At 40.7% G+C, this 18,005-nt stretch overlaps 1 protein-coding gene, 2 long non-coding RNA genes and 2 pseudogenes across 4 annotated transcripts; 3 read left to right on the forward strand and 2 right to left on the reverse strand.

Annotated features, from left to right (window-relative positions):
• Positions 1-99: 99 nt before the first annotated feature.
• Positions 100-1,556, reverse strand: LOC123473660 (annotated as a pseudogene).
• A 600-nt stretch (positions 1,557-2,156) lies between these two features.
• LOC123473661 lies at positions 2,157-8,846 on the forward strand (annotated as a pseudogene). Its single transcript, XR_006647616.1, has 28 exons — positions 2,157-2,676; positions 2,731-2,895; positions 2,970-3,129; positions 3,195-3,343; positions 3,408-3,550; positions 3,615-3,705; positions 3,775-3,970; positions 4,039-4,164; positions 4,241-4,389; positions 4,456-4,566; positions 4,643-4,769; positions 4,853-4,958; positions 5,017-5,211; positions 5,317-5,466; positions 5,526-5,650; positions 5,708-5,891; positions 5,957-6,226; positions 6,297-6,343; positions 6,406-6,550; positions 6,616-6,743; positions 6,814-7,095; positions 7,161-7,252; positions 7,320-7,504; positions 7,563-7,728; positions 7,799-7,981; positions 8,046-8,238; positions 8,309-8,473; positions 8,540-8,846. The product of XR_006647616.1 is annotated as a multidrug resistance-associated protein 5-like (transcript).
• Positions 8,847-10,130: 1,284 nt separating this feature from the next.
• Positions 10,131-15,148, forward strand: LOC123473748 (multidrug resistance-associated protein 5-like). The gene is given in 26 exon segments (XM_045175063.1): positions 10,131-10,181; positions 10,257-10,350; positions 10,426-10,653; positions 10,728-10,876; positions 10,945-11,055; positions 11,125-11,264; positions 11,329-11,446; positions 11,520-11,716; positions 11,787-11,936; positions 11,995-12,121; positions 12,181-12,371; positions 12,448-12,728; positions 12,801-12,847; positions 12,925-13,071; positions 13,134-13,236; positions 13,239-13,262; positions 13,324-13,418; positions 13,420-13,607; positions 13,673-13,764; positions 13,831-13,967; positions 13,969-14,016; positions 14,091-14,256; positions 14,312-14,495; positions 14,573-14,618; positions 14,620-14,766; positions 14,841-15,148. Coding segments are annotated over 26 exon segments (3,528 nt in total). The 3' UTR covers positions 15,108-15,148.
• Positions 15,149-15,614: 466 nt separating this feature from the next.
• On the reverse strand, positions 15,615-16,171 carry LOC116924803. Its single transcript, XR_004395176.2, has 2 exons — positions 16,038-16,171; positions 15,615-15,967 (listed from the first exon to the last, which is right to left on the reverse strand). It is a non-coding gene; the product is annotated as an uncharacterized LOC116924803 (long non-coding RNA).
• On the forward strand, positions 15,828-16,623 carry LOC123473739. The gene is made up of 2 exons (XR_006648043.1): positions 15,828-15,969; positions 16,059-16,623. It is a non-coding gene; the product is annotated as an uncharacterized LOC123473739 (long non-coding RNA).
• The last annotated feature ends 1,382 nt before the right edge of the window (positions 16,624-18,005 follow it).

The following is an 18,005-nucleotide window of genomic DNA, read 5'->3' on the forward strand; positions in this document are numbered from 1 at the left end:
ATAAATTATAAATCAGATGAATAAAAAAAGAATTCGTTTATCTTAGTTAATGTATTACGTTTTATTGAGATCGAAAGAAAAAATATTCAGGTTTGGGAAGTCAAAATCTTTTCAATTTTACAACTTCAGCAATCCCAAAATCATGTACATTCGGGAATCGTGGGTATTGCGTAATCCCAGTATCAAATGATTTACAAGGAACGCAGCCACATAATGGAAGTTTTAGGTTTTCTCTTCTTTTTGATTTGCACCGCACCGCTCGCACCGCCTCCCGGAAAACCTCTTGCATATTGTCGTCCGTCTTGGCCGAGCATTCGATGAAAGCACTGACCTTTTTGCTCATTTCTTTGCCTTCTGCACTAGATACCTTTCAATAAACAAAACTAATTTATAGACAATAAAATACTGAGAGTTTGAAAAAATCCTTACACAATCTGTACTGGTTGATCCACCTTTACGCATATCTATTTTCAAGGCCTAGATAAACTGTTTGATATAACAGTGAAGCAATAATTTCATCGCTTTTGTATTAACGTACCAACAAGGACGATCGGTGTGTGAGGGGTTAGTTTTAATTCGGAATCCATTTTGATGGCACGCTTTCGAAAGATGTTCGATTGCTAACGGCGTAGCAAAGTAGGAACACGTCCGTCTTTAAAAAAAAATCTTATTTCATTTAGTTGAATTTATGTAAAACGTAAATTGATTGCCTATAATACACTTGGATAGGAGAAGAATGCGCAGTCCATCGTATTCCGTCTGGCCAGAAGTGTAGGATAGTGAAACGTGATAATAAACGCCATCCACTTGGATTGTTTTTGAGGAGTTATCGAATCTGAAGAGAATAATTTGCTCATTTAAGACTTCGTGATTTATTGTGACATTTAAAATAAGTAAACCATGATGGATTGACGTTTGAAAATCAGAGAGAAAACTACATATTGTCTAAACTCACACAGTTGGAACGTATTCTAGCGGATAGTCTTTGGAATTCTCTTTAAAATTGGTGAAAATGCAGTTTTTACCGGTATTAGTATCTCCCACAATTACGACGCTTATCACACGATTACGATTCATTTCTAACGTTTGCGAAATAACCTCAGTCAAGACCAGCTCTAATGAAATCAAACATAATTGCTTCTTCGCGATTTTGCCTCAATGTGGCACAGGGCAAACACAGCACCCGTTTCAACGTGAAACGTTCTCAGATCACGTCAAACAAATTGTAAACAATTTTGGGCTGTTTGACAATTCCACGTAGCCTAAAACTAACAAAAAGAAAATCCAATGTTAAGAGGTCACAAAGTATATGACTCTTAGAGAGTAACACACTTTTAAAACAAAGTCCCACACCAGAGCAATGCTTTTGGGCCACTGCATCATAGAATCAGTTCAACGAAACGTTGGGATACTGTGACAAGCAAATGAAGCAATAAATTTAATCTGCTGCGATACGGTTTCCCCTCCACACGCTGTTGATACGGAGAAATAAAGGCAAACTGAAGCAATATAGATTATAGTTACAACAGACACGGAAGGACTGAAATTCACACGAAAACGAAACGAAGCCAATTCAAAAATAAATAATCTAAGAATAATATTGAAGCACACAGTTATAGAAAACTCGTCGATTTTGACAGAGTATACCGTTGCCATTATAACTTACGACAATTAAACAAATGTTCATCTTTCACGTCCATTTCAAGATATTCCATGAATACACCAGTATACCGTACGTTGTCATGCAAAAACTTACCGTGAGGTCCATCGCTTGCGTTCGTCACATCTTCCAAAGGAAATAAATAGAAACCACTTCTTATTCCAGAGCCAACCAGCTTCTGTTCAGTATCAAAGTTCTCCTACGCACTAAAGAGAATCTCACTGAGCAATTGTGTCACCAACAAACCGTAATATTAATTATTCACTATACACTAATTATCTGTCTGATCTAAGAATCGATCGATGGCCATTGATTCACGCGTTGCACAGGCAACAGCTTCTTGTTTGAACGACACAGGAAATATAAGAAAAGGGAAAAAAAAAAACTTGCGAGATGCCAGTCAGGTCATCGTCCGTTCGGGATCGGGTGCAAGGTCCCGTGCTCGTTGTTTGTGTTGACATCAGCATCTTAACGATGGAATTGAAAGATCTTTTTAGTTGATTCTCGGCCAACTTCCTGCTACGTTGGTATAGGAAGGGGCTCTTTCTTTTCTTTGAAAATTCCTTTAATATCGATGACATGTTGGTAGCACATAGAGCTCATATTGTTTCAGTCTGACGTTGGTGCTTGTGCGTCTCAGTGCTTGGAAAAAAAACTCGTGACAGCTTGAAATACAGATGCCATGACGTCATCGTAAACAGTGGGGCGAGTCGCGTCCACTGTGCAACTCTCAATTGGTCCTGATAACCGAAAACTTATCGAATATTCAGAGATTACTGTGAGTTCATACCTAATTTCTTATCTGAGTACTGTGGCCGTTCGTTAGACCATGCCGTTCATGTCTTGCTAGTTCATCACATTAGTCGCAGAGTCTGGCTCTTTTTGCCGTTGGAGACTATTTCCATTCCAACGGGGGCGGTTGATTTCAAAATGATTTTCACCGATTCGTTAGACTCGGACGAGTCGCTTTACGATATCAGCCTAACCTGCGATGTCGCTGACAATTTGGAAGAAGGGTAATTTACATTTTAGCGTCGTTTTAATTGATGTGCCAACAATTTTGTACGCAGCCACAGAGGCCTGGATCGCGGTACGTTGCATCAGACTCTGCCCGAGAGTCACTTTGGGGGCAGACATGAACGTCGATCACCAGCTTCGCAGTACAAACCTTCAAGGGACTTCCAGAGATACAAACCATCTTTAAAGAATCTGATGCCTGTTAGAAAGAATAACATGTAAAAATGCATACCTCATTTTCTTTAATGTTTACATTGAAAAATGGTATTACGTTATTGAACTTTATTCCCAGAAATAAGGAACAGATGCCGCTAGACAAAGTTGGATTCTTCTCCTACCATAACATTTAGCTGGGTCGGTCGTTACATGAAACAAGCTTACAGATATGGATTGCAACCGGAAGACGTTCCTTTATGTTCGACTAAGGACGGATGCGATCACTGCGCCCAAAGGTATATTTTAACTCAGCAGATCATATGACCACAACTTACGAAATGGATTGATCTTTATAACACAGGATTGAATTCATGTGGAATGAAGGGAGTCTTGCCTGAAGGCATTAAAGGCGCTTCTTTGCGGCGAGTTGCTTGGAGGTTTACACGGACCCGAGTGTTAACGGGCATCTTTTTGTATTTTCTATCGCTAGTCTTCGGATTCTTGGGACCTGTGATTAAAACAGTCATTGGCTTTTAGGATTTATCTTAATAATGAAAATTCATGTTGTGCCCAGGTGTATCTGATGGCCCAACTTTTACGATTCTCTCAAGACCAAGAAGCGCCCTGGTGGCACGGCGCATTGTGGGCTTCCGGAATAGCCATTTCCGAAATGATACGAGTCCTACTTTTTGGTGCGTCGTGGGGCATATCTTACAGGTATACATTTTAAAAGTGTTGTTTGCTTAGATCTATTACACAATTCTTCCCCGTGGTTTTCTAGAACGGGCATCCGGCTGAAATCAGCCGTCACGACGATGCTCTTTAAAAAAGTGATGCGTCTTTCCAGTCTTGGAGATACATCAATCGGCGAGGTAATGACAACATTCATCCATTATCGATGCCAACAATTCAATTTTGATTTTTTCAAATTAAATCGCTAGGTGATTAATTTATTCGCCAATGACAGCCAACGAATTTACGATGTGTGTAGCCTTGGTCCTTTATTATTTGGCGGTCCTTTCGTCGCCGTTATCGCAACGCTTTACGTTGTTTACCTGTTAGGCCCTCATGCCATTATTGGAATGCTGGTGTTTCTTCTCTACTATCCAGTTCAGTACGGTGTTTCCTTCCTAACTGGTATACAACACTTTGAAAACGTTAAATCGTGAATTTCGCCCAGTGTGTTTGTTGGTTTCATGTTTCAGGATATTGCCGTCGCAAGACAATCATCGTTACCGATCAGCGAGTTACGTTGATGAAAGAACTGCTGACCTGCGTCAAGTTAATTAAGATGTACGCGTGGGAAAAACCCTTTTCCAAAACAATTACAGGTAAAATGGCTTGGAATATTGCAATAGAGTTGACCCCAATTAACAGATATTTTTGATGGGATTGTTGGTGATTCAGATATACGTAAAAGGGAACGCTTCCTGCTGGAAATGACGGCCTACGTTCAGTCAGTCAGCGTTGCTCTCACGCCGGTTGTTCCCATTCTGGCCGCTATCGTGACTTTCCTCGTTCACACTTCTTTGGGATATGATCTGTCACCTGCTGAGGTATTGAGAGTTTAAAAGTACAGATTGCCAATGTCACTAATAACTCTTCCTTTATTCTCTTTTAAGGCATTCGCAGTTATTGCAGTTATGATTGCTCGCGTGCGGCCCTCACTGAACGGAGCTCGTGAAGCTTTAAAAACCTGGGATGAAGCCAGCGTTGTGTGGCCTCGCATCGAGTTTGATTTGTTTATTCTCTTTTGCCGCCATGGGGACGTTATTTTTTTTTTTAACGTTCCCATTCTGTTTTGTACAGAAAGTTCTTGGACTGGAAGAAATGAAATCGAGTGTTCAAAGCCATTGGATCGTAGCGTAGCCGTTGCAGTTTCAGAAGCGACCTTCGCCTGGCATTATGCACCACCGCCTAAAGATAAAAGCAAAAACGAAACAGTAAATTATTCCGGGAATTGTCTTGAATTTCAACAGTTTTTATGCGATCTAATTATCTGATTTTTTTTTATATCTGACAATATAGCAAAGACAGGAATGTCAAAAATGAATCGAATATCCAGGAACTTCCGCTTTTGTTTCAATTGTCGTATCTTACCAATATCGATCTAATCATTCCCAAAGTATTTAACGTTCACTGAATTCCATTTCAATCGACAGCAAAATTTTTTTTTTTTAAAGGGCCATTTGGTCGCTGTTTGCGGGGCGGTAGGAGCAGGCAAGTCTTCCTTGCTCTCCGCCATTCTCGGCCATATGAAAATCGAAAGGGAAGAGTATCCATCGATGGATCGTTCGCCTATGTCTCGCAACAGGCGTGGATCATGAACAGCAGTCTGCGGGATAACATTCTCTTTGGAGAAGCATTTGATCCAAAAGGTAACGACTATACGTTATAGTTGTGGAGTTCATAACCATTTTTCAATAAATAATTTGAATAATCTAATCTTTTTTTTGTTTGTTATATTTTAAAATGTAACTAAGAGTATTATGACGTCATCTCAGCGTGTGCCCTAAGTCAAGATTTGGACGCTTTACCCGCTGGAGATGAAACAGAAATGGGGAAAGAGGGATCAATCTTTCCGGTGGACAAAGACAGCGAGTCGCCATGGCTAGAGCACTTTACGCCGACAGGTAAATAATTTTTAAATCAAAACATACAGTTAAAATTAAATTTTAAACAAACTCAACAGGGATATTTACCTCCTTGATGACCCGTTGAGCGCAGTCGACGGACACGTTGGCCAGCACATATTCGAACAATGCATCCGCGGAGCTGAAAGCAAAAACGATTGTGTTTGTGACTCATCAGCTTCAAGTGAGTTTCCTTGTTTTCAGTTGATTCAAAAGAAATTTCTGTGCTGATTCGTCGTAGTATTTGAGTCAATGTGACGAGGTTGTCTTTATGGACGAAGGCAAAGTCTTAGATCAGGGAAGCCACGTTGATCTGATGAATCGTAACGGCCGCTACACGACGCTCATTCACACGTTTTTAAGTCAAAGGGCGATGATAATGTCGAAGACGAAGAAGAAGAAGATCCCCATTTAGTGAACAGAAGGTAAGTTAAAAGGCAAAATGTATTTTGATAATAAGATTGCTGAAAAATGGCTGTTTCTATCAAAGAATTAAACCTTCGTCTCCGATACAATCAAGCCCATCAACGTCGATTGCCACTTCGTTGGCAATTGAATCCAGTGCGTCTAAAAAAAACAGCGAATTTAGCCTTTCAACAGCAAATTCCTGTCGCCATGAACAGTCGTCTAACTGAAGCCGAGAAAATGGAAAAAGGTTCCATACCTTGGAGCACTTACCACATCTACATTAAATCAGCTGGTGGATATATTCTTTCACTTCTCGTCCTATTAACTTTCATCCTCAACATCTTCAGTACCGGTAGGTTCATCCTTTTTCCTTAAACGTCTCGCAGAATGCGAATGGCAATTCTTTCTTTTTCTTTTTCAAGCTCTTAGTTCATGGTGGCTTGCACATTGGTTCAACGTCGGATCGGCGGTAAAGTACACGTACTATATTCACTCAACTTTGACCAAAATATGTTGTTGATCTAATCGTAGAATACGACGAGGACCGTAGGCAATGAAACGGAATATTACATGAGCGTTACCGCTCATCCGGATGTTCAGTTCTATCAAATCATTTTACGTTTTTATCTTGGTTATCTTGCTCACCAGTCTGTTGCGGAGCTTCTCTTTTATGAAGGTAAAACAATTAATGACTATGATTTTCAGGTATTCAATTTTAATGTAATCCTCTGTTCGTATCAGACGAGTCTTAGGGCATCCAGCGCTCTTCACGACAAGCTCTTCGTCAAAATCTTTGCCTGTCCGATGCGTTTTTCGATTCGACGCCAGTCGGGCGCATCATCAACATTTTTCACGCGATCTAGACGAAAGTAATATTCATAATATTATTAAAATGTATACTGATACCATTCAATTCATGTTTTATTTTTTTCTCTATAGCCGACAGCCGCATTCCGTCGTCCACCGATACGCTCATTCAATATGTTTTGGTCATCATCATGTCCATCTTTTTCGTCGTGTTGGCCGTTCCTTGGTTCTTAGTCGCTCTGGTCGTTTTGTCTTTCATCTTCGCCCTGTACAGCCGCGTATTCCGTCGCGGATTGCGTGATCTGACGCGACTGGAACACGTTTCACGCTCTCCTATCTATAGCCATGTGGATGCCAGCATTAACGGCAGGGCACCGTTCACGCGTTCGGAAAACAACGCCAATTCATTTCCAAGTGAGTTGCATGTCATTATGTGCAAACCTGTTTTATTTAAACATTCTTCTCGCTTTAATTTACAGGTATATGATTTTACAAGACGAGAATTCGTCAGCTTATTTTCTATTGAATTGCAGTCATCGCTGGCTATCTGTTCGCCTCGATTTTATTACAGGTACCCATCAAGTTTCTATTCATACAATTCAATAAGGCCATGGTGATGTTTAATTCATTTGGACTAGTGTGTGGAATGGCGGTAACTGCTGGATTAATCGTTGCTTTACGTGGAACGATTCCCGTAGCGTCAGCGGGTTTAGCTTTAGCGTATGCCAATCAACTATCGGGAATTATGCAGTACATCGTTCGTTTGGCTTGTGAAACCGAATCACGCTTCACTTCTGTCCAGCGAATGCACACTTATCTTATGGTAAGTTTCTGTGCTTCAGCTCGCGAATTTTGTACATTAAACATTTCTGTATGACAAGACGTTGGAAAGCGAAGACCCCGCAATTGTTAAAGATCGACGGCCACCACAAGATTGGCCCACGAAAGGCTCTATTCAATTTTCAAATGTGAAAATGCGTTACCGACATCATTTGCCATTGGTCTTGGACGGCGTTTCATTCGATATTGAACCCCAAGCAAAAATCGGTACTTTCTTAAAAAATAGACACGTAATGCCTAGATGTTATTGATATTAATGGATTCTTGAATGTTTAAGGTATTGTCGGGAGGACGGGTTCGGGAAATCGTCATTGGGTGTCTCATTATTCAGATTAGTAGAACTGACATCGGGTGTTATCAAAATCGATGGCATTAACATTTCAGAAATCGGATTGGAAGATTTGCGCTCAAAGTTGTCCATCATCCCTCAAGACCCAGTGCTTTTCATCGGTACCGTAAGGTGAGTTCGTAAATTTTGATTTCAACATTGGTCTATACTCCGATCAATTCTGGAAATTATTTAGGTACAACTTAGATCCGTTTCAAAAGTATACTGACGAGGCCATCTGGGAGGCGATCGAGCGTACCAATATGAAAGATAAAATTAAAGCACTGCCCGACAAACTGGACAGTCCAGTCATCGAGAACGGTGAAAATTTCTCTGTGGGTGAGAGGCAGCTGCTTTGCATGGCCCGAGCTCTGTTGCGTCACAGTAAGGTGCGTATGTGGTTCTGCCCACTTTCAACTCCTAAAGAATAATTTAAAAAATAACGTTTGTAATGAGTAGATTCTCTTGTTGGATGAGGCCACGGCGGCCATCGATACGCAGACGGATGCGCTAGTGCAGAGGACGTTGCGAGAAGCTTTCAAAGATTGTACGATTCTGACGATCGCCCATCGTCTTAACACAGTCATCCAGTGTGACAAAATTCTTGTGCTTCACGATGGAAAAGTATGTCTTAATAACATACACGTTGTGTAGGTAAGTCTTATTTAATTCACAATTATTGGTTGACAGGTGATGGAGTATGACAAACCGTCGGTACTTATGGCCAAAAGCGATTCAATTTTTGCTGGAATGATGTCCGTTGCCGAGGTCTCCGATGATTGCCTCTTAGAGCTTTAATTGAAAGAATCGTTATTGTCTAGTGTGCGTCTCACTATAGAAGATGATTGCATTGCCAATATTAACCGTACTATTCACAGTTTATGATGACGTTTTGAGTTACACCTACAAGCTAAGCAAACGGAGAACCCTATTCCCCTTATTTTTTTTTATATATTTTATGCTGTATAAAATTGATTAAAATGATGAACAAACTTAATTCGCACTCCACTAATTTTGCGTTGTCACAATTTCGACGCCTACCAAGAAAGATTGATTAACGGATCGGAAGGAACCTGACTCATTATGAAGCCTCGATTGACTGTCGTCAGATGAGTGATTCCCTTACTTCAAAAACAAGGAAGACGTTCATTCGTCGTATGTTAGAACGAACGTATAGTCGACGAAGAATACTGCTTCCTCTGGCATTTGTCTGTGCAATAAATGGAAAGAGTGTTATCTTAAAATCTTTTTCAAATTCTGCGTTAGATATAGTATCTATTTGTGATGGCTAACCGTGAACCTGGACGTGAAATACACGACGCTGTCGATGAAGGGTGACTAAAAATATCAATAACACTGTATGCGCAATATAAACTGTGACAACTAAAACGTCTTTGAATACGATTTCCGCTTGGTTCGGTAAGATATGTCGATGTGGATCTGGGCGATTTATCCGACACTTTCTCCGGCCGGCAGCCAGAGAAAACTGGAAGCCCCGGTTCATCTTCTGTGTATGGATCAACCAACGAAGGTGTACGAAATGCATCCATCAGAAATTTAATTCCAATAAGAAAAAATGACGAAAGGTATATAGTTGAATAATTAGGTGTCATGCAAATTCAAAATTTTCTTGTTAAAAAAAAAACAAAAAACATTTCAGGATCAGGGAAACGATGCCCTTGGATCGTGCGAGTTTATTCTCATTCGTTACGTACAGCTGGCTGACCAAGTACATGAAAATAGCGTATAATCGTGGACTCGGTAGTGAAGACATTCCCTCTGTTCTCCCAAAGATAGTTGCGATCACGCAGCGCAAAGGTGATTCGTTCTTTATCTTATTTTTTAAAATGCTAATTAAAGAACACAACCTGTGGCTTAAATATCGCAGACTGGAACGATTGTGGAGTGAGGAAGTGAAACGTCGTGGTCTCGAAGATGCCTCTTTACAACGGGTCATTTGGAAATTCACTCGTTCACGAGTTCTGGTGAACATCGCTTTATATCTAACGTCCATCGTGTTCGGTTTCATCGGACCGGTATGTAATGAAATTGATTGATTTTTCCGTCCCTTCATTGAAGGAATTCATTGTTTTATTTGTTATAGATCTTCTTTATGAGCCGGTTAATACAGTTCTGTCAGGACCACGACAAGGTTTGGTGGCACGGTGCACTATGGGCAGCCGGAATGGCTGGCTCTGAACTCACGCGTGTTTTGCTCTTTGGCGTGTCGTGGGGAATTGCTTACAGAACGGGAACGCGGCTCCGATCGGCCGTCATGACGATGCTCTACAAAAAGTTATACGCCTCTCTACTTTGGGCGATAAGTCCATTGGTGAAGTAAATCGTTTTGCAGCTATGTCACATAAAAAGACTTGCTTTATCATTTTCATGTTCGTCTCATTTCTAGATGATCAATTTATTTGCCAATGATGGTCAAAGGATTTATGAAGTGGCCAGCTTTGGACCTTTCATTATCGGTGATCCCTTCGTCGCCACAATGGGTGCCCTTAAATTTCTACAGCATTCATAATATCAGCTCTTAATTCGTATTTGAATTGTATTTGAAAATTAAAAAGGTACCGGCTACACGATTTGGCTGTTGGGTCCGCATGCGGCTCTGGGCATGCTTGTCTTTGTCCTCTTCTATCCAGTCCAATATTTAGTTTCCACATTGACCGGATACTTCCGTCGTCGAACGTTAAGCGCCACAGATCAGAGGGTTCAACTTATGAACGAGCTGTTAATCTGCATCAAACTGATCAAGATGTACGCCTGGGAAAAGCCGTTCTCCAAAAGCATTAAAAGTGAAAATTATTTCGAAAATCTTATTGCCTTTTGTACATTCTTGCTAATCGATGTCTTTTTGTGTAATTCAAAGAAATCAGAGAAAAGGAAAAACGTTTTCTTGAATCCACGGCCTACGTTCAATCTGCTAGTGTCGCACTGACGCCCGTCGTGCCCATCATCGCAGTCATCGTGACTTTCCTGGCCCACATTGGATTTGGATACGACCTTTCACCTGCCGAAGTATATACCATTTATCCTTCTTTTTTAACAAACCAGAGGTCACTTTAAACACTTATTCATGTCATTAGGGCTTCGCTGTGGTTGCTGTCATGATCTCAAGAGTTCGACCTTCGTTGAACGGTGCCCGTGAAGCTCTGAAAACATGGGACGAAGCCAGGGTTATCTGGCCTCGTATCAAGGTGTTTTTATTTTTACCTGTCATTTTCCTACATCGTGAATACTCATTTAGAACGGCAAATGTTTTGCAGAGTGTTCTATCCATGGAGGAAAGCAAGCCTTTCTCGGAGAAGCCAATTGATCGGAGCATTGCGTTATCAATTTACAATGGATCGTTCGTCTGGCGAGAAAGTGCCCTAACTACGACCAGGGCTAAACGCAACCGAAATTTGTAATCCAGTTGGTTGTTCTCTTTTAAATTTAAAGCTCTTTTTTCATTCGTTTTTGCGGTTAAGATGGAGTCGCATCTGCTGCTGTTGCGGGCAAGGTGACATAGAGAAAGAAGTGCTCACATCATTGGTCCAGCCAAAATCGATCCCTGTACTCATCAGCATCAACCTCGTCGTACCTAAGGTATTCCATTGATCGAGCGTTCTTTGTTATTATTCGCAGTTGAATCATTTTGATGATTGTATAACCTGTAAAGGGCCGTTTGGTTGCCGTTTGTGGAACAGTGGGATCCGGAAAATCTTCTCTCCTCTCGGCCATTCTCGGTCAAATGATTTTAGAACAAGGCCGGGTCACTATTGACGGATCTTTCGCTTACGTCTCACAACAAGCTTGGATCATGAATTGTACCCTAAAAGAAAACATTCTCTTTGGCGAACCCTTCGAAATGGAAAAGTTTGTAGCGTCTCGCTAATTTTCAATTGTACATATTAAAAATTGGGGAAAATGGACCTTCTTTCAAAAGGTATAACCGCGTTCTGATGGTGTGTGCCCTGGATCAGGACATTGGTATTCTTCCAGCTGGCGATCAAACAGAAATCGGTGAAAGAGGCATCAATCTCTCGGGCGGCCAAAGGCAGAGGGTGTCCTTAGCCCGGGCCATTTACGCCAACAGGTTTGATTTTTTGTAATCCCTTTAGAACAGTTTAAATGATTCCCATGATCTGTTTTAGGGATATCTATTTACTAGACGACCCTCTGAGTGCCGTGGACAGTCACGTCGGTAATCACATTTTCCATCACTGTATTCGCGGAGCTCTTAAGGAGAAGACGGTCGTGTTCGTGACCCATCAACTTCAGGTTGAATTGGATTTAATTTTTTGTTTTAACTTAAAATATAATTTAAAGTCAATCGATAGTATCTCAGCCAGTGCGATGAAGTTATCTTCATGGATCATGGAAGGATCTTGGATCAGGGCCGTCATGGTGACCTGTTGAATCAGAACGAACGATATGCAACGCTGGTAAATACGTTTTTGCACGAAGAAAGTGAAACTAACTTGGACAAAGTAGTCAGCAGTTCAGAAGACGATCAGATCATATCACAAACGTGAGTTTAATTCAACATCTTATGACAACTCACGTAAGTGATTTTACCTATTGTAAACCGTTTGTATCCTGGGAAGTTCCGGTCGAGCTTCTCCTGAAAGCGCAACCTTTAAGAGGAAACAGTTTGGGAAGAAATCGAGTTTATCGACATCAACCGAATTAGTGTTGAGTAAACATTCAGTTACCGACGATGAGTTGTATTCGAATGTGGACACTGGCGGCCGTCTGATCGAAGAGGAGAAAATGGAAGTTGGCTCTATCCCTTGTAAAACGTACAAAGCCTACATCAAATCAGCTGGAGGATACATTCTTGCTGCTTTCGTTCTTTCCATGTTCACCGTCAACGTAGTCGGCAGTGGTACAATAACCCTTCGTTTTCACGAACAAATTCAATGTTGTCTAATTTACGTCTCGTTTCATGTTCCTTCAGCGATGAGTTCGTGGTGGCTGGCTCATTGGCTTAACACTGGCGTTGTGGTAAGCATTTGTTGCCTTCGTGATAATTGTATTTTTCATCGTTTTAAACAGGAATTTTCACAAATTGATATTCATAGAATGCCACGAGGACAGTTGGCAATGAAACTGAATATTACCCGAGTGTACGAGGCCATCCGGATCTTCATTACTACGAACTAGTTTACGGCATGTTTATCCTAGTCATTGTGTTCTCCAGTTTGATCCGTAGTTTCTTCTTTATCAAAGTATGTATATTATTATACAACTATTTGAAATCATTTCCGGCTTACCTGTGTTTACTTGAAAGGCTTCGTTGCGTGCATCCAATTTACTGCACAATCGACTACTCGTCAAAGTGTTTAACAGTCCCATGTCTTTCTTCGATTCGACGCCAGTTGGCCGCATCCTCAACATTTTTCACGGGATCTCGACGAGAGTAAGTAAACGCGATATTCGTTTTTGACCAGGCGAATGATTAATCCCTTTTCTAATGGCAGCTGATTGCCGCTTACCTTCGTGCATCGAGGCTCTCGTTCAGAACATGCTGGTTGTGTCGATGTCTATCACGTTCATCGCCATGGTCGTCCCTTGGTTTTCTCATTGCTCTTCTCCTCCTCGCTGTTATCTTTATCTTGGTCAGTCGCACCTTTCGATGTGCCCTCCGCGATCTCAAACGGCTGGAGAACGTTTCACGGTCGCCAATTTACAGTCACGTCACGGCCAGCGTTAGTGGACTGAATACGATTCATGCATTTGGCAAGGAACGTGCCTTCGTCTCCAAGTAATTGGAATGTTTAAAAATTTTCGGTGTTTAGCCGTGTGATCTAATCATTTGTTTTGCGTTAGATTTATGAATTTGTACGACGAAAACTCGTCCGTCTTTTTCTTGTTTACCTGCAGCATGCGCTGGCTTGCAGTCAGATTGGATTTCATCGCAGGTATCGAGGTCTGTTCGTTGTTTTGATTTTTTTAAAATTATTCAATTTCTCTTTTCGTTGATGCAGTTTGCATCATTGGCGTTACGGCTGGACTTGTTGTTGTTCTTCGTGGAATGATTCCACCGGCATTTGCCGGCCTGGCTTTAGCCTACGCTGGCCAGTTGACAGGCATTCTGCAGAATACCGTCCGTTGGGCCTCGAAACGAAGAGTCTCGTTTCACATCCGTTCAACGAATGGAAACGTTACTAGACGTACATCAATTTTTGTCCTGTTCATATCATACGTTCAATGCCATTTTCATCATCTTGTTTGCATCGGATTCCAGACATTGGAAAGCGAAGGACCTGCGATTGTTAAAGAGCGTCGACCACCAAGTGATTGGCCCCAAAAGGGTTCCATCGTCTTCTCAAACGTCAACATGCGTTATCGGGCGAATCTACCGTTGGTCCTGAACGATGTTTCTTTTCACATCAAACCCAAAGAGAAAATAGGTATAAGGAGTTTACAATTATAGAAAAAAAAATTATATTCATACTTTTAATCAAGGCATCGTCGGTAGAACGGGTTCGGGAAAATCGTCATTGGGTGTCGTATTATTCAGATTGGTGGATCTGACATCCGGTGTCATTGAAATCGATGGAATTGATATAGCAGAAATAGGACTAGAAGATTTGCGTTCGAAATTGTCTATTATTCCTCAGGATCCGGTGCTTTTTATCGGTACCATCCGGTATGCCCCATTGTTAGCCATTGTTAGTTATTCAAAAATATGCCAATTTTTATCCATTGTATACTTCTTCGCTATAGGTACAATCTAGACCCTTTTCAAAAGTATAGTGACGTCGTTATTTGGGGAGGCCGTTGAACGAACTTACATGAAAGATAAAATCAAAGCACTGCCCGACAAACTGGACAGCGCAGTCATCGAGAACGGTGAAAATTTCTCTGTTGGCGAGAGGCAGCTGCTTTGCATGGCCCGAGCTCTGTTGCGTCACAGTAAGGTGCGTATGTGGTTCTGTCGAAAACGCCCACTTTCAACTCTTAAAAGACTAAAAGTAACGTTTGTAATGAGTAGATTCTCTTATTGGATGAGGCCACGGCGGCCATTGATACTCAGACGGACGCGCTGGTACAGCAAACGTTGCGTGAAGCTTTTGAAGATTGTACCATCCTGACCATTGCTCATCGCCTCAACACAGTCATCCAATGCGATCGTGTTCTTGTCCTTCAAAGTGGAATGGTAGTGGAATTCGACAATCCTTTGGTTCTCTTGGCGAATGGCCGTTCGTCCTTTGCTGGAATGATGGCCGCAGCACAACGCAGAAATGCTTTTTTAGTGTAGAATTTTTAGTATATTCTTTTTAATAAATCATTTCACATATAGCTAAATCTTTAGTAAGACGTGAAAGTGGATTGTTGACGGAGTTATTGGATTCGGTATTAGAGCCAGACTTGTATCGTTTCACCTTTCACGACGTCATCACGTTATACCCAAAACAAACTGGACACATTTACAAATGTCCCGCACCAGGTCGTGTTGCTTTCCAAATGGCTAACTATCAGCCGAAAAGAAAGAAAATGTAAATATTAATCGCAAGCTAGATCTCTTTAGCGTTGATTTTGGTGATTTCCCGGAAAGTGGGAACGGTCTTGGTTAAAACTCGTAAGATGGCGTTTGAATGAAAGAAACATGACTAAAAGTAGACCTACAGCTAAGATACCATTTAATGTGAGCCAACATCAAGTGGATTGCACCTGATTTTTTGTCACTGGGCCAATCACAATGGAAACGGTGTTTTTGTGGTGAACGTTCTGTCCCGTTTCCCCCGTCCCATGTTAGGTCGCAGAATAGAAAGCTTTTTTGTATTTGATTTTGTACACACTATGCTAATCAGTGTTGTGTTAAGAAATTCCTGACGTTCTAAAATATAACCGAATCGAAACCCGTTTATATTCTAAAACTCATATCCTGTTGGTGTCACACTCTCTATTCAGCACAGCTTATGAAGGTTACACGAGGGAATTCCTGGCAATCTTAAGATTCCAGTTTGAAGACATCAACGGCTTTGGTCACTAATTTCGAAAACGATTATGATTTGTGTGTAATAGATGAAGTGATAAAAATTACCAACTAGCCCGTGATTTCTCCCGCTGTATGTCTACAGTCTTGACCATCCTCAATAGTGATGTCCCAACGAACAGCTGTGAGTTATTTCAGTCTTTATAGCTACGAAAAAGAATTCGAAAATGTGATGTCATTTTATTTAATTACCTCGTCGACATATTGCGTCAGAGAGAAGAGATTCTTAGAAAGCGCAAAAGCGATCTGCATAGTGAAGGACTGGACAGTCTCGTCTATGACTTGCTGAAAAATGAACGACGACGGTTCTCTACCATTTTTAACCGTTTCTACGCGACCGACTAGCATCCCGCCGCCGTCGGCTCCTCGTAAACATACGAGACCTTGAGCTAGCAACGGGAGAAACCTCGTGAGATCGCCTTCGTTTTCTTATTTTTGTCCCTGTTTTACAGTTGTGATTGCAGCAGATGATGTAAAGTAAAAAAATAAATGGGGCTTTATTGGCGGCTAGCCAGTACTGTTTGTTCATTTACGGTTTTCGACTCGCTTGATGAAAGCGGCGTAGACAGTCACGCGGGACTGACCTAGTTAACATGAGATCTGTGCAGTCAAGTGATAATAGTGGAAATGAAAATCGAAAACGAAATGTTCAAGTGAATTTCTTTGGCTTCCCATTTTGTTTGTCTCTTGTTGAGTTTTAGCTTTTTAACGTGTACTGCGTGTTTCATTGCAACATTGTTTTCACAAGGTAACCTTGACTAAAGTGTTCTTTTACGGGCACCTGGCGATTTGCACAGTTTTTCTTTCGTGCACACAAAGAAAATTCTGGTTTTGGTATGACATGTATGTTTCTAAGTTTTCTCCTCCGATTTGCAAATTATGCAAATATCCGGAGTTTATCGGATTATCAACCCAAAACAAGGAGGAAAAATAAGCTGTATAGTTCGAAATCGATAGCTCATTTTGATTCAAGGATCATGCACAAATGATCGATATTTTTGTTTTTTAAACATATATTTTAGCAATGTCTCTCGAACTGTTTAGGCTACTCAGACGATAAAAGCATTGCCTATAAAAAGATGGAACGATTTAGTGAATGATATAATTTAATTATTATTATTAGCATAATGTAATAATTTTAAATTCAATTGAGAAATTTTGCTTCAATAAAATAAATAAATTAGAAACGCTAGCAAAATATGTTCCGCACCGATATAGAATCATAACAAGTGCTGCATTTACGTGTAGACGTATATGGACTTTGCGAATGTATACATGGCCATAGAATTAAGCTATCTATTGCTCTAGTACAATTCAATGGTAATGAGCGTCAGGCAGGGTACGGAATGGCAGTCTAGAGAAAAGGGAAAGAAAACAAAAACCTGTCCGGTTAATTGGGGAAGAAAACCGGCTCACCTATAGTGAAATCCAAAAGCGAGCTGACAGCTGCCAACAGGTTGAATACGGATTTCACGAGTATTTGGTCAAGGTCGTCATAGTCGTTAAACATATGCTCTGGTCTTTCACTCTCCCTTTTCCATTTTTTTTTATTCTTTACGTATAGGCCTACATTTCTCTTCAGCGGAGATTAATGATATGGATGAGGTCTATTTATTATTGCTCCCCAATCCTGTCCTGTACGTCCATGACAATCCCCGATGTAATCGATCATTAAATAAAATACAGTGTGTGGGGTTGGACTTGAACCGTTGATGTCAATGGTCTCTTCGGAATTTATATCCTCACGAGTGGTGGGAATAATCCGTCCTTGAAAAAATAAAATAATAAAATAAAAAGATGGTGATCAAATGCCACGGTCAGCCACTCACCTTTTTTCATTAAAAACCAAAAGAATTTCGATTTCAAACTTTCACTGGATTGTCATTTTTCATTTTTGTCGTTTAATGATATGACAAATGCCGGCTATTTGTATAAAGCGTGTCAAATGAAGACAAATCACGAGAAGAGAAAACAAAATTTAAAAAAAAAAGACAAATGATTCAACCTCTTTCACGTCTTCACAGTAAAAGAGTGCTTTAAATCCACGTTCGTTTCTTCTTTTTTAAACATTTTGTGTAAGAAAAATGAGAAATGGTAATAACAAAAAAAGAGGCTTTCCATTTCCTTCTAACAATACCTTATGAAACTGAATTCTTATTG

This window comes from Daphnia magna, linkage group LG6 (genome assembly GCF_020631705.1).
Source record: "Daphnia magna isolate NIES linkage group LG6, ASM2063170v1.1, whole genome shotgun sequence".
NCBI lineage: Eukaryota > Metazoa > Arthropoda > Branchiopoda > Diplostraca > Daphniidae > Daphnia > Daphnia magna.